The sequence below is a fragment of the Delphinapterus leucas genome, chromosome 5, assembly GCF_059928025.1.
Source record: "Delphinapterus leucas isolate spDelLeu-1000000601 "Yukka" chromosome 5, BTC_Dleu_Yukka2, whole genome shotgun sequence".
Taxonomy (NCBI): Eukaryota; Metazoa; Chordata; class Mammalia; order Artiodactyla; family Monodontidae; genus Delphinapterus; species Delphinapterus leucas.
Genome location: NC_143133.1, coordinates 72,374,458 through 72,402,444, shown reverse-complemented (window position 1 = coordinate 72,402,444; position 27,987 = coordinate 72,374,458). Strand labels below are relative to the sequence as shown.

The following is a 27,987-nucleotide window of genomic DNA, read 5'->3' as shown; positions in this document are numbered from 1 at the left end:
ACAGGGGCCCTACCCTCACGAAGCTGGGCATCTAGTGGGAAAGACAGTTAATAAGTAAACGCACCAGGCTGCTACCACCAAAACCAAACCACTGCAAAGTCACTTTATGATTGTGATTAGTGCCATGAGGAACGATCGGGGCAATGAGAGAGAGCAGTGGAGGCACCTCTTTAGGGAAGGTGGTCGGCAAAGATTTGCCTACCGAGATGACATTTGAGCTGAGGCCTAAGGAATGAAAAGAGCCAAGAAGGCAAACATGGGTGAAGACAGTTTCAGGCAAGCTCCAGTGGGCACAGAACCGAGATGGGAACCGTGATGTGTATAAAAACAGAGGAGGCCTGTGGACTGGAGCTCGGGGGGAGGGGAGAGAGTGGCCTGACAAAGGTGGGAACAGACCCTTTGGGGCATGTTGTGTTTAAAGAAAGCAAACTAAGGCAAATTCAGCTTTCCAATTTTGATGGTGCATCGAAAAAACACAGAACTCTAGATTTAGAGTTAAAAATTCCCTCAGTTGTGCACACCCAACTACATAGTAGCAGCTGTTTGGTTGTTCTTTCTGCTTTGTGTAATGTATCTTTCTGTTTTCGTGCTTGTTATTATACATTTTAGTGTCACATCTTTCTAAAACTTGAACCAGATCACGTCATTCCTCAAAATTCCCCAGTGTCTTCCTGGCTCACTCACAGCAGAGTCCAGAATCTTCGCCGCGATATCCCATTCCCGTCCCTCCTTCACCCCGGGCTCACTGGGCTCTGGCTGCTTTGCTGTTGGGGGAACACGCCAAGAACTATTCCCACCCCTACGCCTCCCCCAGACCTTTGCACTTGCTCTTTCCCATTCCCGACACTTCCATCACGTGGTCACATGGCTTCTCCCTCCCTCTTTCTCTCTCTCTCTCTCTCTCTCTCTCTCTCTCTCTCTGTCTCTCTCTCTCTCTCACACACACACACACACACACACACGCCCCTTCCCCTTCCGTCAGGGAAATTCCTTCTGTTCAACTCTCCTGTCATCAGAGAGGCCTTTTTTCACCACGTTATATCAAATACCGCCTTCCCTCTATCGCTCACCATCCCATTGCTCTGCTATATTCTTCACGGCACTTACCACCAATTGAAATATATTTGTATTTTAGTTTGTTGATTACCTCTCCAACCCTCATCTCAAGCAAGTGGGGACTTCGTTTTGTTTTCTGCTTTTTAGCCTGACAGCCAGGATGGGTCTGGCACATAGTGGGTGTACCAAAATTATGTGTTAATCGTTGAATTTGAATGTCTGTTTCCCCCAGCAGATTGCGAGTCCTTAGAAGACTAAGATGAGGTTTTTCTCATCTTTCTCTTATACCCAGCACAGCTCCGGCCCCTGGGTGTCCCTCCGTGAGTTATGGCCAAAGGAATGTGGAAATAGACATATATACCAATTTCTCTGTCCTGAAGTTAGAGGGTTCTTTTCCCTAGTAAATCACTGCATGTAGAGAGCTACATAGAGTTTTATGGAGAAATAGATGTTAACTTGGTGACTTTCTTTGTTCTTTTCCAGTGGTCCTAACCGTGGGCATTATATTACTATTGTGAAAAGTCACGGCTTCTGGCTTCTGTTTGATGATGACATTGTAGAGGTTGGTATGCAGATGACTGTATCAGAGAGAAGTGGGGCAGAGACGGTGTTTGGGGATGTGTGTGTGTGGACATTTTCTAAAGTAGGCCTGCTTTCCCATAATCTGACTTGAAAACAACTTACATTTCTCTCAAAACTAAATTCTGCTGCTCCCCGTTCTCTCCGGAAGGGGAGAAGGGGTGTGATCATGGACTCATCAATACTGCGTTCTTGTTAATTGATCAGCCGTAGACGTGGGATCTCTTTGCCGCCCATGTGTAAGTCCTGTTTCCTACAGTGACGAAAGCCCTCTCTGGGACCAAATAATCAACTTCAAAGTTCTATTCAAATTCTTTTATTATACCAAATTTTTCTTGTATGGATTATTATTTTAAAATATATATTTTTTCAATCTGTTAAACCTGGAAATCTTTATATGATACCAAAGTATTCCACGTGTTCATTTTGTTGTAAAGGAATACTAGCTGGAGAGAATTCCACACTCAAAGACGTGGTCTCTTTTAGCCCACTTAAGGTAGCACTAAAGGGAAGAAACTCTGATGGCCTGAAAGAATTAAGGTTATTCCCAAGAGCTCCCCCAGTTTACCATTTGAAAGGTGGAAGTCCTGGCTTCTTCCAAGAGCGCCCACCTATGGTTGCTGATAGATTAAAGGGTGACTTTCTTCCCCAACGATATGCAATGTATGTAATCATGTCCCTCTGTCAGGTCTGTGGAGCTATCCATTTGCTATTGAAAGTTCCCAATTTTATGATAGTGTTCCTTACATTTTCTTGTGCATTCCATTAGTGTTTCTTTCCTTCTCCCAGGAATCATGTTAAACCGTTGCATTGTTTTCTCTTTTGCTTGCAGAAAATAGATGCCCAAGCTATTGAAGAATTCTATGGCCTGACATCAGATATATCAAAAAATTCAGAATCTGGATATATTTTATTCTATCAGTCAAGAGAATAACTTAAAGGACTGTGGGACTAATTCGAGTGGGGAAATGTTCAAAGCACTCTTACCTGGTTTCTCTGCAGACGTCCCTCTTCCCCAGCGGCCCACCAGCGGCGTGGCTCCGAGTTCAGGGGTCTGGCTGTGTGACTCTCCCCCTTCGTTTTTCTACATGCAGCACTACTCGTGGTTTTATGTTAGTCTGAGGTAGAGTTAACTGCAATCAGATTGTAGTAAGTTTTAGATGAATAACATTTGCTAATTTTAGGATCAGGTACATGCCATGCCACTGGCTGTGTCTGGCTGAATTAGAATGACATTTCCTATGAACGTCGACAGTCTTTTTGGGGTCTTTGCTCATCTTTCTAAATGGCTTCCGGGGTCTCCTTTCAATGCATTCCTTTAACTTGTCCCTGGAAACACCGCTTCCCGTTTTTAGCTTCTCTGCCTCTTTTCTGACGGAAGGACAGAAGAATGGGGTAGATACTCACCTTTTAGAGCTGCAACTATAGCTTTAAGTTTTGCCAGTGAAAATGTTTAAAAGTGAGTAACCTCGAAACTGAATTCGTCCTCCGGGTGGAACAGGGCGAACAGAAGCCGTTCGCGGTTGCTAGCGGCTGCCCCGGGCCGAGCTCCCCCAGCCATGAGAATTCCAGAGGCTGAGGAGGTGTGGGGCTCAGGGCAGGCAAAGCCAGGAGGAGGTAGCTTTTGTGCACAGTGGAAAGTTGCTTTTCTTATCTTTCTACCAAAACCAAGCTTCAGGAAAATAGCTCTATGCTCTTTGTTTTTAGTGATGCTTTTCTTCTGTCCTGTGAGTTGTATCTCCTTTATCCGGCGCTGCTAAGCTTCCCAAGGTATCTTTCCGATCCTACTGGTGTTCCGCAGTCAGCGGTGGCAGAGCTGAGACACCACGGGGACTGTCTTGCGCCCAGCTCTCCTTAGCTAGGCAGCACCAACCCCGTCCTTTCCCAGGAAGAACGAAGGCTCTGCACCTTTCCTCCCATCAGCCACATTGTACAGCTGTTCACGTTTTAGCATTTCAGTCTGTGTACTGCGGCCCTGGCAAGTTCCAGGGCTAACATGGAACCTTCCCTACAGGAGATACTGGAGTTAGCTGGGGATGCAAGTGGGTCAAAGGAAGTGTCAGTGGGCGGGTGGAGGGATGAACAAAATGGTGGCGTTTCTTTGGCTCAGACTCCCAGGATGCTTGACAAACGGAGTTTTTTGGAAGAACCTCATCTCACCGTAGTTACTTTTTGTTACATATGTATTTATTAAATCTTTTGAGTATTGGCACCTTTTATTAAAAGGGTCGATACAGTGTTTTGCTGTTGAGCTGGTTTTTGGTTTCCTACAAATGTTATGAGTTGTAGATCTTGGCTTCCTTTGGGAAGACAGTTGACTTCCATGCGCTATAATATACTGTGAACCTGTTATTTTGTTACCTAATAAATCAGCGAAGGAACATGCAAACTTGTGGCATAATGTGAACTAAAATTGAAATTGAAAATGTTACTGGCCATTTTGCGACAATTAAGAGCATAGCACTTTATCTAGATGAAAACTGGATTTCTTATCTTTGAAGTATCTTGAACTGTTTGTCGCTCACAACTTACATAAGCATGCCAACACTTCATCTGTTCATGCTTGAAGTGAAATGTTTTACTTTTCACTGGAGAAGACAAAAGCAGGGTGATCTTCACGTTATTGTTTTATAAAAGTGATGAAAATATACCTTGCCTTGTTTAGAGGTGAATTCATATTTATAAATAGTTTGTCTTTTTTTCCTCCACAAAACTTATGCAGTAATGGCGTACCTGGAAGGTGTGTTTTTATTCTCTTTTAAGGAGAGACACTTTCCAGTTGAAGGTGACTGTTAGAGGGAGCTGTTTGTACTATACATAAACCATATATTTGACTGCAGGTTGCAAAGTTTAAAAAAACCCTGATTGATCCCTAATATATTTGGAACTGATACATGAGAAAAACTATGAAAATTATCTTTGAAATGACTCTTGAAGCTAATTTATTAGAAAAAAATTTTTCAGTTGGAAGTCTAAGGAAATAATATCTGAATGCTATGTCATAGATTCAGTTTTTTTTTTTTTGATGTGTAAAAAGTTTTTCGCAGTGACTTAACGGAAATAATGCCTTTTAGTAGAAAAGGTTAGTTAAAATTAAGTATTCACGGATAAATTCTTGGACTAAAAAAGTAAGTATCGAAGCTAACACAGAGACACTAAAATGGTTGTGTGTTGCAGGAAAAGAAGATTGAAAAAAAGACCAAAACACACTTATCCGCCAACACTCCATCAGTTTTTTAAACTTCAGAGCTATCTGGGAACTTCTTCCCCCTTCCTCTTTAATAAACGAAAGAAACACGAGGCAGCTACATTTCCCCCTCAGTCATTTCACTTTATGTGAAGACTAGAGCACATAAACACTTCTTTATTTTTCATCCCTCATTCATTGTGTGAAGCAGAGATGGTGTGGGATGTGTGAGACCATTCTGAGGTCAACAATAGCACAAAGGCTCAGCAATATTCCCTCAAGTGGCCAGGGTTTTTGTGTGTCGTTTTCTGGCAGGAGTGAGCAGGCCTGCTGTATTCCTTTTAACTGCTGGGTGTTTTAAAATAAGTTGCAGTGTTTTCCACTTTAAAAAGAGAAGGAATATTTGCTTTATTGGTTACTTCTTGTTTAACATCTAGATTATGTTACCGTGTGATAAAAACCTTCATTTGTTTGAAAGTCAATGTTGGTAGAATGCTGACGCCCAGTCCTGTTATTCTGATGCGTTTTCCATTCCGAGGCAACACGAAGTGGGCTGGTTTGAAGAGAGCCAAGGGAGCAGCCCAAGAGGGTGGTGCTCTGACTAGGAAACCAGTCATATTGGTTTTATAGCCTGGTATATTTTGGATTTCAGATGAAATGGGGAAAAGAATGACAGAAATGGTCCCTGTGCATTTATTTTCATGGATACCCTTAATTCTCACGGGCATGCCTAACAATGAAACTATGTTCTAACTGGGGCTTAGGGCTTATTTTAGATATTGGAGTGTAGCTTTATTACAGATGGATTTTATCTTTAAACATTGCATTTTGATCAACTTTGTATATTCACGTGTATTAAAATATTGTGCACTAAATGTTTTGCCCTCGTTTGCTATTATATGGTCAAGGCATTTATCAGCACTAGTGTGATTAACTCACGTAAGTGGCATGGGTCGGAGAAAATGATTTCCTATGTTTCTGCCTAATTAAATTTGTTTTTCGGTATTGAATTAATTTATTTGGGCTTCCATTTCTGTATAACCAGAATAGTTATCTGTATTTGTGTGGCATTCATTTATTTGACTTTGTTGCTAAAAAATTTTTTTTTTAGTTTTCATTTAAAATAATCTGTACCTTTTTTTTTTTTTAAATGTAACCAATTCAAGCACTTCAAGCAGTAATGTCAATCTTGTGAAACTTCAATCAGTTTAACACCCTGCCTCCAAAATTGTTGGCAAAAAATAAATAAAAGAGGAATTCTCTTCCTAGAGAATTCTATCTCGGTAGCATTATACACATGGACTTAAAATCCTTTTCATAAAATGTGAGTCATTGGTAAGCCTCCTGTGCAGGTAATCATTACAAACCCAATTTTGAAGCATTGTAAAGAATATTCTGGTCATTGTAGTAATGGACGTGTAATAATAACGTACTGTCCACGTTCATAAAGTTGGTGTTCTGGAGATATCTCACCTCTTTTTTGATTGAGAAAGATCAGCACAATTAATCCAGAAACCTTTGTCTGGGGAAGAGCAAACTGAGACTATCAGTGAAAAAAAGAATTAGGGTAGGTATATTAGGCATCACAGTGAATTGCTTAGCAGCGGTTTTGCATAGAAAATACCCTTTACCAGTTACGAAATAAAAGATCCATTCCCAAAATAAAAAAGTGGCTTCCAGCTCTTTGATCCCATCAGCATTTGGTTTCTAGGAAAGGGTAGGAGTGCGGTCCGGGCCCTGGTGTGCTGCCAGCAGCCCCAGGCTTCTGGGCGGGGTCTGAGCTGCAGTGACCCCAGCGGGGTGCACACCGGTCCCTCCATTGGCCTGCCAGAAGTGGGGCAGTGCAGGCCCATGTTCTATGGTCTCAGAGTGTGGCCCTCCCAGGGCTGAGACTCAAGCTTGCTGTTAAAATGCTTAAGACTCTTCTTCCCCCCAACCAGTCACTTCAAGGGGTCCGTGTGTGGACAGGAGATTGTCATTTGAATGCATTTTCCTGGGCCCAATGATGGGAATAAGACGCAACAGACCAAGAGCGAGGCAATGTGCCTTGAAGTCTCCCGGTTTCCACCTATCTTCTCCCAGGGCAGCTCAGTTGAACCTGGCTGAGCTGGGACAGGCTTGCTGGGGAAGAGCCTGCGTCCGCCATGACGGCCATGGGAATGGAAGACGTCAGGAAAACGGGGTTTTCTTTTCTTGGCCTCCTGTTGTCCATCTGTCCTATAGGGCTTATAGGATAGGCCCGTCACCACCAGCACGACACAGTTTCTGGGGAATGAGAAGAGTTGCCCATTTCTCCAAATTTCCCTCCCTCTGTTCATTGAGACTTAAAACCCCTTGAACAGAGAACGAAGCCTTCCATTTCCATGCCTTGTATCCCCATGAAGATAAAAAAGCTTGCTAAGTCATTCCCCACCCCCCCATCCCCGAGGGAACACTTTGACCGTGGAGATGGTACTCAGACCTCTTAGACTTGTCCTAGAGGTGTCCCAAGTGGAGAGATTTTTAATTAAGCCATTATTTAGCACCTGTTATATGCTAGGCAAGGGGACAGGAGTTGGGGGATAAAAAGGTGAAGCAGATAGGATCCCTCTTCTAGTTCCCTCCCTCAGAGAAAAAAGTTTGCCAGAGAGAAATTTAAATTGTGGAGATAACGTGGGCGGCGAAATTCATCACAATCTGGCTCATTTTGGTATTCAGCCTGGGTCTTCCTGAACAGATGGACACTGCTCCAGCTGGTGCTGTGGGTAAAGCAGCCCGGTTCCTTCTTGACCTTGGGTCCCCTTCTTGTGTCCCACTTTCCTCCTTGCCTGCTCTCCATGTTGCCTTAGGCTGCCTTTTAGCTTCTTCTACTAGGGACGACACAATTTTTTAAAACAATGCTTAAATCCATTAGGTTACAGTGATGGACTTGAGCATTTTGCCTCTTAATTCTCATGTTAAAAGAGCCAGAATATTGAAAGTCTTAACAGGATTTTATGAATAAATTATCTAAACGATCTCTTTCCATGATTACCAAATAATTAGAGCCTCTCCGAACTTAACCAAAATCAATCCAGCATGAGTTTTTAAGCTATGTGACTAATGATTTTATTGGCTTATCAACCTATGTTCCCTTTTTGGGTTCCCTTATGTTTTAATAGTGCGTTGAATAAAACACATTAGGAGCTTACAAATGAATGAAAAATAGCTTCATTTTGGTTCTAAGACACCAGAGTCAGAAACATTAGATTTTGTAAAAAGGATTCCTAATTTTCTACTCATTTCCCACATGATGATTCATAATAAAGTATTTATTAACAATCTTGGGGGTATCATACTCATGTTGTAAGTTACATGGGTGCGTCTTTCACTTTCTTCTCCTCCCTCGAGTGAGCATACAGGTTGTATCAAGGTGGCGTGGAATTCCACAGAAACTGCACGGGAAGGTTGGGCATTTGTGTTGTTGGTGGAAATCCTATTTTGTTCTTACCTCGTCCTGGTAGTTAGGGATCTTGGAGAAGAAAACTGAGATGCAGATTTGACTTGACAGGAAGCAAAATAATTTAATAGTTGAAACCACTATTTCTATATATTTAACCAAGTCCTCTTTCTATGATCCAACGCAACTGTTTTTGTATTTCAGAGAGTGTCTCTTAATTGACCTTGCCTGAGAGAACATTCTGTGCTGAGATAACTGAAAATAAACACAAGGAAAATTGGAGAGTGAGTCTTCTGCAGAAAGCTAGGTCTCTTCACTGTAGAGCCCGTCTTGGGTTGAGAATTGCCTGTTTCCCAAGCTGAGGGGTAGAAAAATATTTTTCGGTGGGTTATAAAACCTGTATAAAGGAGAAACCCATTCTCTTGCTGCGCCCCAACCCCATAGAATAGTTTGAAAACCCTGAAAAGAAGTTGTTTCTGCATATTTTTCCATCTTTGTTACCCCAAAGCCCAGAGAACCAGAAATAAGTATAAATTAGCCTAAATATGTTGTCTTTTCCAACTTTGACTTACAAGCCTCCAGCAGAAGTAGGCGTGAAGACTGCAGAATGGAGAGGGACCCTCCTCCTGGACATTTCATTGGTTGTTCTGATCTTTGTGTCATTTGAGGGGTCTGCAAAGATCGTGAAGAACAAACTCACCGCAGAATCTGCCCTCAGATAGGAACTGGTAGAGAATGTAGAAGAATGAGGAGGTGGGGTGTGAATCTCAGGGGGTAAGAGGAGGGGAATAAGGTTGAGACCCTTCTGATGTGACACAGCATAGCTCCTGGCCTCAGGTCTCACTGCAATGTCTGTCCCAATCTGTGCCTTTGCCCTGCAGAGTCAGGAGGGATTGCAGCAAGACCCACAAGTGCCCCTATCTGATAGACAACGTACGGACTCTATGCCCTTTCTGTCGTTGCCCTGACCTTGATCTCTAATAGGAGAATTTCAGACTCAAGTCAATAGTCTTGTGAAAAAGCCCTACTGGACTTGGAATTGCAAGCCCAGGTTCTAGCTGGTGCCATCGTCACAGCATGTGCGGAAAGCAAAGGGTCAGGAAGCAGAAGGTCTGAGTTCGAGTCCTGACTGTGGCTTCCTGGTTGGATGATGTTAGAGGTTTGTCACCTAAGTCAGACGTTGGTCATAATGTTGGGTTTGGGATGATAATGAGAGGTGTTTGTCTGAAGGGCCCTTCTCAGGTCCTCAGGGAGGTAGAGACACAATTGCCAAAACAACAGAGAGCGTACGAGAGCTAGTTACTTAAACAGGAAGTTGTGGGGTATTGCGCTGTACTATTTCATTTAATCTAATCCCCACGACATCTTCCAGACATAAAAGACAAGACTAAAGAGAGCTGAGGGGTGGCGGGGGGGAAAGCAGCCCCCGATAGCCAGGAAATAGCCAGCGATAGCTACACCTGGGATGTTTTCTGGAGCTGGCCCAGCAACTCCAGCTGGACCATGGTGTTTCCCGGTAGGACGTAAACAACCTCACAGGACACCAACCTCAGACAAGGTCGTGGTATGACCATGATGAAGTGAAACAATAAACAAGACCACTTTGTAATTTCACCTAAGCATGGACAAAAACAAGATCACTGCAAATTGCAAAATACCAAACACCCCTCTCCTGCCAAATCCCAGTCAGCGCTGCTGCTGTACCAGTGACGGCTTTAGCACTGCTCCCATCTGTCCTAGATGAGATTTATTAAGCTACATGATCAAAGGATTAGCCCCCCTTCCTGACAGCACCCAGTCCAGAGTGAAACTCTGTTCCTTGAACCCTCCCCCAAACCACCAAACCAAAGCCCCAATCCTGTAAGTTCTAGCAGCCTCTTACTGAAATGCCCCCACGCTTCCACACAGTGTGTGGTCTCTCTGAGCTTTATTTTATTTATTTATTTATTTATTTTTTGCGGTATGGGGGCCTCTCACTGTTGTGGCCTCTCCCGTTGCGGAGCACAGGCTCCGGACGCACAGGCTCAGCGGCCATGGCCCACAGGCTCAGCCACTCCACGGCATGTGGGATCCTCCTGGACCGGGCACAAACCCGTGTCCCCTGCATCGGCAGGCGGACTCTCAACCACTGCGCCACCAGGGAAGCCCTCTCTGAGCTTTATACACAATTTTGTTAAACACAGTTTTATTCCTGGAGGTCTGGCTGGAGAGCATGGACAGAGGACTGTGCTGGACTGAGAGATCAGACGCTTCCTGGGGTCGGCCTGTGTCTGCTGATCTCATCGTTGCAAAGGAGAAAGGGCCACACATTCAAGGTTGTCATCAGTGTCCTGAGACCTAATTGATCTTCAGTGACTCCTGCCCAGAGGGGATGCTGGTGGTGGGCTGGATGCCAAGTAACTTTGGATGAATCTGGACCTCGGTTTTTCCTAACCTGTAAAATAGAACAGGGTTGTGATGTGTAGAAACTGCTAGAAAGCACGAGAGGTATATAATGTGATTATGAGCAGGCTATGGTAAGACTGACAAGCTTTGTTCTTTGTTTATCTATTCCTGGCACCTCCACACCTACCCTTAGAATCCCTCAGGCTCGGGAAGAGATATGGGAACATATGTATATGTATAACTGATTCACTTTGTTATAGAGCAGAAACTAACACACCATTGTAAAACAATTATCCTCCAATAAAGATGTTAAAAAAAAAAAAAAGAATCCCTCAGGCTCAGCTGTTTCTGTCTCTAGAGCCCTTGAATTCACTGCAGTGTCAGAACCCCTATTTGAGGCAGGGTCTGAAACCAATAAGATGGGGCCTGAGCTCCATCGGTAGGAAGGGTATAAAATCTGTTTCAGGAATTCCAACTTTCTACAACAGGCAAGGTCACAGTTCTGTACGGACCTTGTGTATGTGGAAGAGGTTTTTAGAATCATACAGCTGGGGTGGCATAAGGGGCAGCGAGGGGTGAAGGCAGGTGGCAGAAGAGGTGATTGAGGACTTGTGCTGGGTCTAGTGCTCTCTAGTGGGAATGGCTTAAAATACCTCCTGATTTTTCTCAAAAGAACTGCTAGACACGTCTTGCTTTTATTTTATGTACATTATTTGTCCATGGGTTTTTGTTAGAAACAAACCCCAAACCCGACAACAATTACCTTGACTCCATGCCAAGGCTTAAGTTAAACAGGCCCTCACCTTTCAGCAAGATGGAGCACTGGAACACAGGAACCCAGGGTCAAAGGAGAGAAGAAAGTGACCTCTTTGAAGACAGAGAGTGTCCTGTTCACCTCCGAAGCTTCATGGCCAGAGAAAGGCATTGAGTGAAAACAAGAGCATGAGATCAGGCAGGGGCTGGCGTGGAGGAACTAAGTCAGGAGGGTAAAGGACAATTGATTTCTGGTCCTACTTAGCTTGTTAATGTCACAAAGCCGGAAGGGAAGAAAGGATAAGGAAGGAAAGAAAAATGGCAACTTTGAGAAATCGATGTAAGGGTTTAAATCAAAGATCTAAGAGCTTCTGTCTTATTTGGGGAAGTGTCAGGAGAGCTACCCACAGCAAGCCAGCTAAGGTGACAAGGCATCGTTTTACTCCATACAGCCCAACCCAAGGGCAAATATACTGTTTTATTTTCTGCGCACATTTTGGCTAAAATTCTTTATAAGCTGCTGATTTTTGTGATAAAGATTGTGAGGCCTCACAGGGACTCAGTGGTTTTAGAATTTCTGGAAAATTCGTTTGCATTTTGGAGCAGTCTTACATTGTTTTTGTATTGACCTTTATTTGTAATCATATCTGCTGACCCCGAACTGTAGGATATGTAATAGAACTTGAATTACATCAGGCTCAGGATTTTTCTCTTCTCTGTTTGGGTATATAGGGAAGTGAAGTATTGGACAGAAAGTCTCTAGTGACGTCTGAAGAGTGTGAATAAGTGAATGTTAGAAGTGTGAGAACATTCAATAAAGAAAAATTGCAAAGCAGGGCCAAAGGGAACAGAAAGAACGTGTTAGTCTTCGTAGGCGAGGCTGGTTAGTGTGTGACTTCTGTCACAGGAAGAGTTAGATGAAGCTGGCTGATAGAATCTGTTTTAAAATAGATCTCAAGGAAGGCAGATACATTTTATTTTTAAAAACTTCATTATGGGAAATTTTAAACATGTACAAAAGTAGGATACAGAATAGAATACATTTCTGAACCTCCATGAACCCATGATTCAGCTTCACCAGTTAACTATGGCTATTCCTGTTTCAGACAGATAGAATTCTCATATTGTACTGGAAAGTCACCAAACTAACAAGCTTCCAACTTTTCAGAATCTCTAAACCTGTAGAGGATAACTATGCGAGGTGTAGTTCAATTCAGATTAAGAACCACCTCTAAGGGATTATCTGCTTAGTCATTCCTCTGACTTGAAATAATGTGTCATTCCTCTAACTTGAAATGTTTTGGCATAAATGCAGAATGCAGAAAAGTTTTATGTGTGTGTGATATAGAGATGTTATGGTTGAAATAGGCTTACTGTGTATAGTGGCTAAATAATATGAAATATAGTGGAACTGAAGCTGCAGTGTTTGAACGTGACCACATTTACTTGGAAAATTATAACAAAGATAATGGCACTTTACTGTAGAATATAGAATATGGTCTTACGTATATTTTCTTACGTATATTTATACAAAAGTGAAAAGGCCCACAGCTCTCCCACATGCTTTCTTTTGTAGGTTTTCACCTTTCTGTCTACCCCTTACTTCTGGAATTTTCCCAAAGAGATGGCCAGGCTCAACGTTCCTGTTTGTCTCTACCTTTTCCTGTTGGTATTTTTCCTTATGGTGTGTCATTAGCAGTTTTCACTAATCAATGGATTAAACTGAAGAATGCCAGAGAGGGAAGGAAGTTCCTGGATAAGAGTGCAAACTTTCCAGACCTGGAAGCCCTGAGATCTTAGCAAGACTGGCTTGCATTGTTTTCTATGTCAGTATTACCTAGAGTAAGGAAGGAGGGGCTGGTGGAAGTTGCTGGGCATTGAAGCAGGGTCACGTCTGTGTAGTGGACCCGTGCAGCAGAAAAGGGTTGCAGGCTCCATTTCAGCTTTCTGAATCTTCGTCTCTTCCTGGTTCCTGCAGAGCCACAGGGGGTTGGACAGGAAAGAGAAAGAGGTGGTCTTAACATTCAGGGGTAGAGCAGGAACCAGAGGGTCTTATGCATGGAACCTCACCCTCCCCGTCCCATTGTCCAAATGATCAAGGGCTGAAGTTTCCAAACTTTCCATTTAGTACCACAATCTTTGTGAAAAATAAAATCTTATGTAAAACTTTACTACATATGTATGTAGTATTTTCTATGGTATTTTATTACTGTACAGTTATTTTATAAGTTAATGAGAACAAAGCAGCTACTTGAAGAACATGAAAATTTGGAATTGGCAGTCTGCTATTGGTCTCGGCAACCAGTTTGTATCTGAATTTTGTTTTTGCTCACAGAGGATTAAGAAAATCCAAGTTCACACAAATACATGATTGAAAGTACTGCTTTTGTTTTGTTTCTGTTGTTTTTTAAACAGTTGTCTTGCATTATCCAGATTCTTTTCAATAAAGAAAGGTAGTAGGAGAACATTTACTTTTATTTTATTTATTTATTTTTTATTGTTTTACATCTTTATTTTTATTATTTTTTTAATCTTTATTGGAGTGTAATTTCTTTACAATGGTGTGTTAGTTTCTGCTTTATAACAAAGTGAATCAGTTATACATATACATATGTTCCCATATCTCCTCACGCTTGCGTCTCCCTCCCTCCCACCCTCCCTATCCCACCCCTCCAGGCGGTCACAAAGCACCGAGCTGATCTCCCTGTGCCATGCGGCTGCTACCCACTAGCTATCTATTTTACGTTTGGTAGTGTATATATGTCCATGCCACTCTCTCACTTTGTCAGAGCTTACCCTTCCCCCTCCCCATATCCTCAAGTCCATTCTCTAGTAGGTCTGTGTCTTTCTTCCCGTCTTACCCCTAGGTTCTTCGTGACATTTTTTTTCTTATATTCCATATATATGTGTTAGCATACGGTATTTGTCTTTCTCTTTCTGACTTACTTCACTCTGTATGACAGACTGTAGGTCCATCCACCTCACTACAAATAACTCAATTTCGTTTCTTTTATGGCTGAGTAATATTCCATTGTATATATGTGCCACATCTTCTTTATCCATTCATCCGATCATGGACACTTATGTTGTTTCCATCTCCTGGCTATTGTAAATAGAGCTGCAATGAACATTTTGGTACATGACACTTTTTGAATTACGGTTTTCTCAGGGTATATGCCCAGTAGTGGGATTGCTGGGTCATATGGTAGTTCTATTTGTAGTTTTTTAAGGAAACTCCATACTGTTCTCCATAGTGGCTGTACCAATTCACATTCCCACCAGCAGTGCAAGAGTGTTCCCTTTTCTCCACACCCTCTCCAGCATTTATTGTTTCTAGATTTTTGATGATGGCCATTCTGACCAGTGTGAGATGATATCTCATTGTAGTTTTTTTTTTTTTTTTTTTTTGCGGTACGCAGGCCTCTCCCGTTGCAGAGCACAGGCTCCGGACGCGCAGGCTCAGCGGCCATGGCTCACGGGCCCAGCCGCTCCACGGCATGTAGGATCCTCCCGGATCGGGGCACGAACCCGTGTCCCCTGCATCAGCAGGCGGACTCTCAACCACTGCGCCACCAGGGAAGCCCTCTCATTGTAGTTTTGATTTGCATTTCTCTAATGATTAATGATGTTGAGCATTCTTTCATGTGTTTGTTGGCAATCTGTATATCTTCTTTGGAAAAATGTCTATTTAGGTCTTCTGCCCATTTTTGGAGTGTGTCATTTGTTTTTTTGTTATTGAGCTGCATAAGCTGCTTATAAATTTTGGAGATTAATCCTTTGTCAGTGGCTTCATTTGCAAATATTTTCTCCCATTCGGAGGGTTGTCTTTTGGTCTTGTTTATGGTTTCCTTTGCTGTGCAAAGGCTTTGAAGTTTCATTAGGTCCCATTTGTTTATTTTTGTTTTTATTTCCATTTCTCTAGGAGGTGGGTCAAAAAGGACCTTGCTGTGATTTATGTCATAGAGTGTTCTGCCTATGTTTACCTCTAAGAGTTTGATAGTGTCTGGCCTTACATTTAGGTCTTTAATCCATTTTGAGTTTATTTTTGTGTATGGTGTTAGGGAGTGATCTAATCTCATACTTTTACATGTAGATGTCCAGTTTTCCCAGCACCACTTATTGAAGAGGCTGTCCTTTCTCCACTGTACATTCCTGCCTCCTTTATCAAAGATAAGGTGACCATATGTGCATGGGTTTATCTCTGGGCTTTCTATCCTGTTCCATTGATCTATATTTCGGTTTTTGTGCCAGTACCATACTGTCTTGATGACTGTAGCTTTGTAGTATAGTCTGAAGTCAGGGAGCCTGATTCCTCCAGCTCCGTTTTTCTTTCTCAAGATTGCTTTGGCTATTCGGGGTCTTTTTTGTTTCCATACAAATTGTGAAATTTTTTGTTCTAGTTCTGTGAAAAGTGCCATTGGTAGTTTGATAGGGATTGCATTGAATCTGTAGATTGCTTTGGGTAGTAGAGTCATTTTCACAATGTCGATTCTTCCAATCCAAGAACATGGTATATCTCTCCATCTATTTGTATCATCTTTAATTTCTTTCATCAGTATCTTATAATTTTCTGCATACAGGTCTTTTGTCTCCTTAGGTAGGTTTATTCCTAGATATTTTATTCTTTTTGTTGCAATGGTAACTGGGAGTGTTTTCTTGATTTCACTTTCAGATTTTTCATCATTAGTGTATAGGAATGACAGAGATTTCTGTGCCTTAATTTTGTATCCTGCTACTTTACCAAATTCACTGATTAGCTCTAGTAGTTTTCTGGTGGCATCTTTAGAATTCTCTATGTAAAGTATCATGTCATCTGCAAACAGTTACAGCTTTACCTCTTCTTTTCCGATTTGGATTCCTTTTATTTCCTTTTCTTCTCTGATTGCTGTGGCTAAAACCTCCAAAACTATGTTGAATAAGAGTGGTGAGAGTGGGCAACATTGTCTTGTTCCTGATCTTAGTGGAAATGCTTTCAGTTTTTCACCATTGAGGACTATGTTGGCTGTGGGTTTGTCATATATGGCCTTTATTATGTTGAGGAAAGTTCCCTCTATGCCTACTTTCTGCAGGGTTTTTATCATAAATGGGTGTTGAATTTTATCAAAAGCTTTCTCTGCATCTACTGAGATGATCATGTGGTTTTTCTCCTTCAATTTGTTAATATGGTCTATCACGTTGATTGATTTGCATATATTGAAGAATCCTTGCAATCCTGGAATAAACCCCACCTGATCATGGTGTATGATCCTTTTAATGTGCTGTTGGATTCTGTTTGCCAGTATTTTGTTGAGGATTTTTGCATCTATGTTCATCAGTGATATTGGCCTGTAGTTTTCTTTTTTTGTGACATCCTTGTCTGGTTTTGGTATCAGGGTGATGGTGGTCTCGTAGAATGAGTTTGGGAGTGTTCCTCCCTCTGCTATATTTTGGAAGAGTTTGAGAAGGATAGGTGTTAGCTCTTCTCTAAATGTTTGATAGAATTCGCCTGTGAATCCATCTGGTCCTGGGCTTTTGTTTGTTGGAAGATTTTTAATCACAGTTTCAATTTCAGTGCTTGTGATTGGTCTGTTCATATTTTCTATTTCTTCCTGAATCAGTCTTGGCAGGTTGTGCATTTCTAAGAATTTGTCCATTTCTTCTAGGTTGTCCATTTTATTGGCATAGAGTTGCTTGTAGTAATCTCTCATGATCTTTTGTATTTCTGCAGTGTCAGTTGTTACTTCTCCTTTTTCATTTCTAATTCTATTGATTTGAGTCTTCTCCCTTTTTTTCTTGATGAATCTGGCTAATGGTTTATCAATTTTGTTTATCTTCTCAAAGAACCAGCTTTTAGTTTTATTGATCTTTGCTATCATTTCCTTCATTTCTTTTTCATTTATTTCTGATTTGAAATTTATGATTTCTTTCCTTCTGCTAACTTTGGGGTTTTTTTGTTCTTCTTTCTCTAATTGTTTTAGGTGCAAGTTTAGGTTGTTTATTCGAGATGTTTCCTGTTTCTTGAGGTAGGATTGTATTGCTATAAACTTCCCTCTTAGAACTGCTTTTCCTGCATCCCATAGGTTTTGGGTCGTCATGTCTCCACTGTCATTTGTTTCTAGGTATTTTTTTTATTTCCTCTTTGATTTCTTCAGTGATCACTTCGTTATTAAGTAGTGTATTGTTTAGCCTCCATGTGGTTGTATTTTTACAGATCTTTTCCTGTAACTGATATCTAGTCTCATAGCATTGTGGTCGGAAAAGATACTTGATACAATTTAAATTCTCTTAAATTTACCAAGGCTTGATTTGTGACCCAAGATATGATCTATCCTGGAGTATGTTCCATGAGCACTTGAGAAAAATGTGTATTCTGTTGTTTTTGGATGGAATGTCCTATAAATATCAATTAAGTCCATCTTGTTTAATGTATCATTTAAAGCTTGTGTTTCCTTATTTATTTTCATTTTGGATGATCTGTCCATTGGTGAAAGTGGGGTGTTAAAGTCCCCTACTATGAATGTGTTACTGTCGATTTCCCCTTGTATGGCTGTTAGTATTTGCCTGATGTATTGAGGTGCTCCTATGTTGGCTGCATAAATATTTACAATTGTTATATCTTCTTCTTGGATTGATCCCTTGATCATTATGTATTGTCCTTCTTTGTCTCTTGTAATCATCTTTATTTTAAAGTCTATTTTATCTGATATGAGAATTGCTACTCCAGCTTTCTTTTGGTTTCCATTTGCATGGAGTATCTTTTTCCAATCCCTCACTTTCAGTCTGTATGTGTCCCTAGGTCTGAAGTGGGTCTCTTGTAGACAGCATATATATGGGTCTTGTTTTTGTATCCATTCAGCCAGTCTGTGTCTTTTGGTGGGAGCATTTAATCCATTTACATTTAAGGTTATTATCGATATGTATGTTCTTATTCCCATTTTCTTAATTGTTTTGGGTTTGTTATTGTAGGTCTTTTCCTTCTCTTGTGTTTCTTGCCTAGAGAAGTTCCTTTAGCATTTGTTGTAAAGCTGGTTTGGTGGTGCTGAACTCTCTCAGCTTTTGCTTGTCTGTAAAGGTTTTAATTTCTCCATCAAATCTGAATGAGATCCTTGCTGGGCAGAGTAATCTCGGTTGTAGGTTTCTCTCCTTAATCACTTTAAATATGTCCTGCCAGTCCCTTCTGGCTTGCAGAGTTTCTGCTGAAAGATCAGCTGTTAACCTTATGGGGATTCCCTTGTGTGTTATTTGTTGTTTTTCCCTTGCTGCTCTTCATATGTTTTCTTTGCACTTAATTTTTGACAGTTTGATTAATATGTGTCTTGGCGTGTTTCTCCTTGGATTTATCCTGTATGGGACTCTCTGTGCTTCCTGGACTTGATTAACTATTTCCTTTCCCATATTAGGGAAGTTTTCAACTATAATCTCTTCAAATATTTTTTCAGTCCCTTTCTTTTCCTCTTTTTCTTCTGGAACCCCAATAATTCGAATGTTGGTGCGTTTAATGTTGCCCCAGAGGTCTCTGAGACTGTCCTCAATTCTTTTCATTCTTTTATCTTTACTTTGCTCTGCAGTAGTTATTTCCACTATTTTATCTTCCAGGTCACTTATCCGTTCTTCTGCCTCAGTTATTCTGCTGTTGATCCCATCTAGAGTATTTTTAATTTCATTTATTGTGTTGTTCATTGTTGCTTGTTTCATCTTTAGTTCTTCTAGGTCCTTGTTAACTGTTTCTTGCATTTTCTCTTTTCTATTTCCAAGATTTTGGGTCATCTTTACTATCATTATTCTGAATTCTTTTTCAGGTAGACTGCCTATTTCCTCTTCATTTGTTGGGTCTGGTGGGTTTTTATCTTGCTCCTTTATCTGCTGTGTGTTTTTCTGTCTTCTCATTTTGCTTATCTTACTGTGTTTGGGGTCTCCTTTTTGCAGGCTGCAGGTTTGTAGTACCCATTGTTTTTGGTGTCTGTCCCCAGTGGCTAAAGTTGGTTCAGTGGGTTGTGTAGGCTTCCTGGTGGAGGGGACTAGTGTCTGTGTTCTGGTGGATCAGGCTGGATCTTGTTTATCTGGTGGGCAGGTCCACGTTTGGTGGTGTGTTTTGCGGTTTCAGTGGACTTATTATGATTTTAGGCAGCCTCTCTGCTAATGGGTGGGGTTGTGTTCCTGTCTTGCTAGTTGTTTGGCATAGGGTGTCCAGCACTGCAGCTTGCTGGTCGTTGAGTGAAGCTGGGTGCTGGTGTTGAGATGGAGATCTCTGAGAGATTTTCGCCCTTTGATATTATGTGGAGCTGGGAGGTCTCTTGTGGACCAGTGTCCTGAAGTTGGCTCTCCCACCTCAGAGGCACAGCACTGACTCCTGGCTGCAGCACCAAGAGCCTTTCATCCACACGGCTCAGAATAAAAGGGAGAAAAAGAAGGAAGGAAGGAAGGAAGGAAGGAAGAAAGAAAGAAAGAAAGAAAGAATAAAATAAAGTTATTAAAATAAAAAATAATTATTAAGTAAACAATTTTTTTAAAAGAAAAAAAAAACAACGGATGGATAGAACCCTAGGACAAATGATGAAAGCAAAGCTATACAGACAAAATCTCACACAGAAGCATACACATACACACTCACAGAAAGAGGAAAAGGGGAAAAAATAATAAATCTTGCTCTCAAAGTCCACCTCCTCAATTTGGGATGATTCGTTGTCTATTCAGGTATTCCACAGATGCAGGGCACATCAAGTTGATTGCAGAGCTTTAATCCGCTGCTTCTGAGGCTGCTGGGAGAGATTTCCCTTTCTCTTCTTTGTTCTCACAGCTCCCAGGGGCTCAGCTTTGGATTTGGCCCCGCCTGTGCGTGTAGGTCACCTGAGGGCGTCTGTTCTTCGCTCAGACAGGACGGGGTTAAAGGAGCAGCTGATTCGGGGGCTCCGGCTGACTCAGGCCAGGGCGGGGGGTTAGGGAGGGGCACGGAGTGCGGGTGGAGTCTGCGGCGTGACGTTGCACCAGCCTGAGGCGCACCGTGCGTTCTCCCAGGGGAGTTGTCCCTGGATCCCGGGACCCTGGCAGTGGCGGGCTGCACAGGCTCCCCGGGAGGGGTGTGTGGATAGTGCCCTGTGCTCGCACACAGGCTTCTTGGTGGCGGCAGCAGCCTTAGCAATTCATGTCGGTCTCTGGTGTCCACGCTGATAGCCACAGCTCACACCTGTCTCTGGAGATCGTTTAGGCGGTGCTCTGAATCCCCTCTCCTTGTGCACCCTGAAACAATGGTCTCTTGCCTCTTAGGCAGGTCCAGACTTTTTCCCGGACTCCCTCCCGGCTAGCTGTGGCGCACTAGTCCCCTCAGGCTGTGTTCACGCCGCCAACCCCAGTCCTCTCCCTGCGCTCTGACCGAAGCCCGAGCCTCAGCTCCCAGCCCCGCCCGCCCCGGCGGGTGAGCAGACAAGCCTCTCGGGCTGGTGAGTGCTGGTCGGCCCTGATCCTCTGTGCGGGAATCTCTCTGCTTTGCCCTCCGCACCCCTGTTGCTGTGCTCTCCTCCGCGGCTCCGAAGCTTCCCCCCCAGAACATTTACTTTTGAGGTCTTCATAAAAATAAGTTAACCTCCCAAGTTATCTCAGTTGGGGGTCTCTAATGAGTTTAAATTTGATTTATAACACTCTTAAGCATGTCTGTTGATTATTTAACCTAGTTATTTTTAAAAAGTGAAATTCTAATGAAAACATTTGTGGAACCCGCGAAGCAGGGTTCCATGGAACACAGTTTGAAAACCACCAATCTGATGCTAAAAAGGTAAGGCTTCCTTTTATTCCCTTACCCAAACATCTTTCAGCCTTTAATGCTACCCTTTCATGGCTTTCCCCCCTTTTAGAGAGGGCATTGAACTAATTTATTTTTTCAGCATTACTGAGATATAATTAACATATAACATTATGTATGTTTAAGGTATACAACATAAAGATTTGACATATGTATGTACTACAAATAAATACCACTGGTAAGGTTAGTTAACACATCCATCGCCTCACATAGTTAAAATGTTTTGTTTTGTTTTGTGGTGAGAACTGTCTTAGCAACTTTCAAATAGCATTGAGCTCATTGTACCTCAATTTCACTAAGATAGCCCTGTTGGTGGGAAGATGGAGAGGAAGGTTGTTCTTCCTCCACAGGGACCCAGGCTTGTTCTGCCTGGGTCCCTGTGTTCCCATCTCCCTTCCCTCCTCTCTGCTCCCCTGCCTGGCACCAAGGGGGTGGGTTCCAGTTCCAAGGAGCATTGCCTAGTACATGGACTTAATTCTCATGACTTCTTCAGTCCTTCCATTAAGACTTCCCCTTTCAGTATCACATGGCTTGGACCCTGCTTTCTTTGAGGTGTTTGCTGGCTGTATTGGTAAACTAATCTAGCTGATATATTTACTGGCACGCTTTTGAAGTGTTAGTTATTTTGATCACTTATTTATTGAACAATTGCTATGTGCCAGATACTAAGCTAAGCCCTTCGTGTGAGTTTCCTCCTTGGGTTCTCACAACCCTGTGAGATAGGGTCTAGTATTACCATTCCCATCTAGAGATGAGAAAACTGAGGCTGGGACCTCCAGAGCACACTGAGAGTCTTTTTGGAGCATTTTGTTTTGGTACCTCTCAAGCTACCTGGTTTGAATTTCAGGTACAGATGGTGAGGTAGTTTAGGACTTTTGTTCATCTGAAGAACAGATCTTTCCCCCATCTGAAGAACAGATCTTTCCCCCAAATAACACAGCAGTTAAGAGCACAGGCTTTGAAATCAAATGAACACAAATTAGGATATAGGCTCTGCCACTTACCAGCTGTGTATTCTTGGTCAGTCTCAGTTTCCTCATCAGTCAAATGGGGATGATAATAATAACACCCAGGTCTAATGCTGTTGTAAGGATTAAATGAGATGAAGTATGTCAGACACATAACACAACACCTGCCCACGTGTTCAGTGCGTGCAATACATATTAATGCTGGACTGTAAGTGTTAGGTGTCATTTTGTCATTGTCAGTGTGTTCAATACGTTCAATGCTAGACTGTGTTAGCTATTATTTTGTCATTGTTAATTCACTAATAGGCCTAGCTGAACAAAACAGTACCCATTAAATCTTCCACTTAAGCACATATTTAAAGTAGGAATAAGTGAGGTTGCCTGGATTCATTTAAGGAAAGAAGATGATGCTAAAACCATCTAGCTTAATGCTTTGATTCTTTGGAGGTATGGTCGCCTCTCTGAGAGACATCAGCTCATACTGGGTCTCTGCCATGGCCTGGTTCTAAAGTTAATGTTTGGTATCTTCCTTTTGGGCAGGTCAGAGTCTCAGGCATAGGGGGATGCTGTTTGGGCCAGCCAATAAAAAAGAGCAGAGAGAGCTGAGATCATCAAGTTGTCACTCTTGTGTTTTGTGCAAACTTCTATAAGTCACTCTGGGAGCAGTTTGGCCCCCAGGAGCAGTTCCTGCTGCTGGCATCTAATGAAGTCAGTGTTGTCCCCTCAGGTGCTCTTTCTGTCCTTGCAGAAGGACAGTGGGGTTTGCCGGCTACAGGCCTTTGATGGGCACACACCATGGGGCTCAGTGAGGGGCAGTCTGCTTACAGTGGCCCAGACTCCCAGGTACTGTTCCCTCCTGGGCCCAAAGGGACAGGGAACAGGGCCCCGGGGTGAAGGCTTCTCTATCCCTGTAGGTCCACAGAAGGTCGGCCCAGCAAACCAACTGCTCCACACTTGTAGCAACTTTGTGGCAAATTTGAAGCAAATTTGGCAACCCTTTCCTGAACCATTTAGGGATCCCTTACTGGGCTCTTTTATTCAGAAACAGCCTGGTTTTCCCCAGCTCCAGTTAGAGAATATGATTATCTTTTCTTTTTAAAAACACTTTGTATTATTTTAAAAATAAAAGTAGTAAATGCTCATTGTCTGCAATTAGGAGAACACAATAGAAATAGAATAATCTTCACAAAGCTTTTTTGCTATTTATTTTCTGTACATTTGACTAACATACAAATTTTTGGAAAATTACAGAAGTGACGTACAAATCATGATTATAATTAAAAATTCAACAAGACCCGGTTAAATAAAAATGAAAGTTTCCCCTTGCTTTCTGCCAACTCCATTTCCTTCTCCAAAAGTAAATGCTAATGAAAATTTGTAGAAGGCCCTTTCAGACCTTTTCTTGCATTAACATACATATATATGCACAGAGATAATATTAACATGTGCATATGTATTTAGTTTTGATTTTTTAAACGTAAATGTTTTAAAATGTTATTCTGTATGTCTTCTTTGGAGAAATGTCTATTTAGGTCTTCTGCCAATTTTTGGATTGGGTTGTTTGTTTTTTTAATATTGAGCTGCTTGTATATTTTGGAGATCAATCCTTTGTCAGTTGCTTCGTTTGCAAATATTTTCTCCATTCTGAGGGTTGTCTTTTCATCTTGTTTATAGTTTCCTTTGCTGTGCAAAAGCTTTGAAGTTTCATTAGGTCCCATTTGTTTATTTTTATTTTTATTTCCATTACTCTAGGAGGTGGGTCAGAAAGGACCTTGCTGTGATTTATGTCACAGAGTGTTCTGCCTATGTTTTCCTCTAAGAGTTTGATAGTGTCTCGCCTTACATTTAGGTCTTTAATCCATTTTGACTGTCATACAGAGTGAAGTAAGTCAGAAAGAGAAAAACAAATACCGTATGCTAACACATATATATGGAATCTAAAAAAAAAAAAAAAGGTTCTGAAGAACCTAGGCGCAGGACAGGAATAAAGACGCAGATGTAGAGAATGGACTTGAGGACATGGGGAGGGGGAAGGGTAAGCTGGGACGAAGTGAAAGAGTGGCATGGACATATATACATTACCAAATGTAAAATAGATAGCTAGTGGGAAGCAGCCACATAGCACAGGGAGATCAGCTCAGTGCTTTGTGTCCATCAAGAGGGGTGGGATAGGGTGAGTGGGAGGGAGACACCAGAGGGAGGAGAAATGGGGATAAATGTATATGTATAGCTGATTCACTTTGTTATACAGCAGAAACTAACACAACATTGTAAAGCAATTATACTCCAATAAATATGTTAAAAAAAATTTAAAATGTTATTCTGCAACTTGCTTTCCCCCGCAGCCTAATAGTCTTAAAGATCTTTCTGTACCAGAGCTACTTCATTAAAAAGAAATTACTTTTAATGGAAAGTAATTTTCTTTATGGAAAGAAATAATTCCATAATATGGATATACCATAACTTATTTAAAGAACATTTAGGTTCTTTTTTGCTGTTATAAGCAACCTTGAAGTAAATGTCTTTGTACATATATCTTTGGGCAAACAGCATTTTTCATTTAAACTTAAAACTTTTCCTCTTAAGGCAGGAAGGATTTACACCGGTAGGCTCGGAAGAGTTAGCTGTATCTATGCGCACATGTTGAATTAGTCCAGGGAAGCACTTGGGGAAAGTAAAGGGTCTCTAAATCTCGGACAAGAATGAACACTGAACTTCAGAACTAGTTGGTTTTATGAATGCCAAAAGAGATTTCTTAGATTCACATTGATTGAATGTATGCAGAACCTAGAGCCATCATCTAAGGAGCCATCATTACATTGTAATGGACTTGATGTCTATCCTCATCTGGTGTCTGGAATTCTTGCAAGTGTCCGAGAGCCGAGAGAGGCTTGAAAGCTGATAGTGTGTGTTTTTCCGTTGTTTTACTTTCACCAGGGTTTGGAATTTCCAGCGGGTCCAGTTGTGAAGCTTGTCTTCTTGCTGCAGTGTTTTTCCTTGATTTGGGATTGTTTTGTAACTGTTGCCAAAGTCACATGATTTAAATTGTAAATGCCACAACATGTATTCTTATTCCGCTATCCTTGAGATAAAATTTAGAAATCAGAAACTTGAGGAGCAGGACTTGGAGAGAGAATTTAAGAAGCTATTCTTGGGCTTCCCTGGTGGCGCAGTGGTTGAGAGTCCGCCTGCCGATGCAGGGGACGCGGGTTCGTGCCCCGGTCCGGGAAGATCCCACATGCCGCGGAGCGGCTGGGCCCGTGAGCCATGGCCGCTGGGCCTGCACGTCCGGAGCATGTGCTCCGCAACGGGAGAGGCCACAACAGTGAGAGGCCCGCGTACCGCAAAAAAAAAAAAAAAAAAAAAAGAAGCTACTCTTTCAAAGTCCTTAATGAGAGTGATGATATCTTCCCCTGCTTTGACTTCAAGTTCTCTTGAATAATCTTGTTTGTCTGTTGGACAATCCCTGCAACAGTAATTAATAAATCCACTTAGCCTGAGGGTGGGCTTCCTCTGAAACACTGAGAGGCAACAGGATGAGAGACTGGAATCCAAACCCAGACTAGAATGGATCTGGGTTTCTAGAGCGGTGGCTCTGTGACCTGACTACATCAGAACCGGCAGGAAGCTTTCACCATAATTTCCCGGGTCTCCCTCCAACACCAACTGGATCATAGACTTCAGCCTGTGGTTACAGTTCATCCATGAGCATTTATTATCTCAATGGAAACAAATTATTAGTATGTAGTTTGTAATAATAACATTCACAATAACACTTATTACATTTATGCTTATGGTGATTTAAATGATTATTGTAACATGTTGAAAGGTAATATTTTGCTGATACACCAGTCAGGAAGCAACTGAGGTGTAGACTTGTCACATGTCAAGTGTGAACATAATACCTACTTCCTTTCATTCCTTCACATCCCAGATGTATGTCAACCATACATGCATCTCTACATGTCCATTGCCAAATGCTTAGTCCAGGCCACCGTTCTGTCTTACCTGGACCAACCTTCTTTATTGCTCCCTCCAATCAACTCACGGTACAATAGCCTGAGGGATTTCCTTTCCCTTTGTATTTTGAAAAATTGCAAACCTACAGAAAAGTTGCAAGAACAGAGTAATAAGCACCTGTCTACCCTTTCCCTGGATTTACCGATTGCAATATTTTGCCATATCTGCTTTATCACTTTCAATATATGTCTTATTATTATTACTATTATTATTTGTATATTATTTTTGCTGATCCACTTGAGGGTACACTGGAGACATCATGGCCCTTCACTTCTAAATATTTCAGCCTGTATCCTCTAAGAACAAGGGCATCCTCTTAACATAGGAACTACAGTACGATGATCGAATTCAGAAATTTGACATTGATTCAATACTATTATTTAATATACAGTCCATATTTAAATTTCACAAATTGTCCCCAAAATACCCTTTATAAAATTATTTTTTCTTCAGGGATCCAGTCCCCAGCAGACATTTAGTCGTTATGTCTTTAGCCTTTTTTAATCTCAGACTTTGTCTTTTGTAACATTAGACTCTTTTGAAGAGTGCAGACCTGTCATTTATACAACACTCCTCCGCTTGGGTTCGTCTGAGGTTTCCTCATGAGTAAATAAATGTGGGTGATTCATTTTGGATAGGTTCCTTCTCCGAGCATCACAACAGGGGTCAGAGGGACCATGGAAAGTCATCAGTGTGTGGTTCTGCTGGGTTAATCTCCCTCCAGAGGCATGTCATTGAATTAGCCTCACCACACCACCTCTACTGGGCTTCCTCCAGTTCCCTGAGCCGATCAATCCCTCTCCGTGGAAAGCTTTCCCCCTCCATTCTCACAGTTGTCCAATCTGCACATTCCAGGAGTTTACCCAAGGAAGAGTGTGAGGAATTGCCATTCCCTTGAAATGGAAGTCACTGCAAGATGATTTGTGTTCAAAATATTTTTCCCTCCCTAAGTCTACCTGTCTTTTGTTTTCTTTGCTTCATTGCTTTCATGCTGCATTGCTCAAAAGGCAGAATGCTCCATAATGCCCTCAGCGCACTCCGAAGTATAACCCTTCTCCTATGCGGTACGTTTAGGGTTTGTTTTTGTTTCTGAAAGCTTTTTGTAATAAGAGAATCTTAAAGGCAGCACTTAAAAAAATAAACTTTTAGGGCTTCCCTGGTGGCGCAGTAGTTAAGAATCCGCCTGCCAATGCAGGGGATGAGCCCTGGTCCGGGAAGATCCCACATGCCGCGGACCAACTAAGCCCGTGCGCCACAACTACTGAGCCCGCGCACCTAGAGACTGCGCTCCGAAACAAGAGAAGTCACCACAATGAGAAGCCCACGCACCGCAACAAAGGCCCAACGCAGCCAAAGATAAAATAAATAAATGTAAAAGTAATAATGTCAGGGCTTCCCTGGTGGCGCAGTGGTTGAGAGTCCGCCTGCCGATGCAGGGGACACGGGTTTGTGCCCCGGTCCGGGAGGATCCCACTTGCCGCGGAGCGGCTGGGCCCGTGAGCCATGGCCGCTGGGCCTGCGCGTCCGGAGCCTGTGCTCCTCAACGGGAGAGGCCACAACTGTGAGAGGCCCGCGTACCGAAAAAAAAAAAAAAAAAGTAATAATGTCAGTGAATGGATCTTAGGCTGTATAAACTTATGCACCTTCACATGCACTAAGACTTAGTAAAAACAGGATTTCAGGGTTAAAAGAAAAATCTTTTAATTTTAGAATAATTTAGATTTGCAGAAAAGTTGCAAAGATATTACAGTGAGTTCCTGTATCAGCTCTCACCCCTTTCCCCTAATGTTCACATCTTACATCACCTTGGTACATTTGTCAGAAGTAAGAAACCAAGATTGTACGT

At 42.0% G+C, this 27,987-nt stretch overlaps 1 protein-coding gene across 3 annotated transcripts in view; it reads left to right on the top strand.

Moving 5' to 3' along the window:
• USP46 (ubiquitin specific peptidase 46) overlaps positions 1–25,491 on the top strand; it is an 81,571-nt gene extending 56,080 nt beyond the window's left edge. For 2 of the 3 annotated variants that reach the window (XM_022564366.3, XM_022564385.3), the window contains exon 8: positions 1,540–2,561. In XM_022564366.3, coding sequence (XP_022420074.1) covers positions 1,540–1,729 — 190 coding nt within the window. In that variant the 3' untranslated portion in view covers positions 1,730–2,561. Of the gene's footprint in view, positions 1–1,539 lie in introns of all 3 variants that reach the window. The other variant, XM_022564376.3, reaches the window with a different exon arrangement.
• Positions 25,492–27,987: the final 2,496 nt, after the last annotated feature.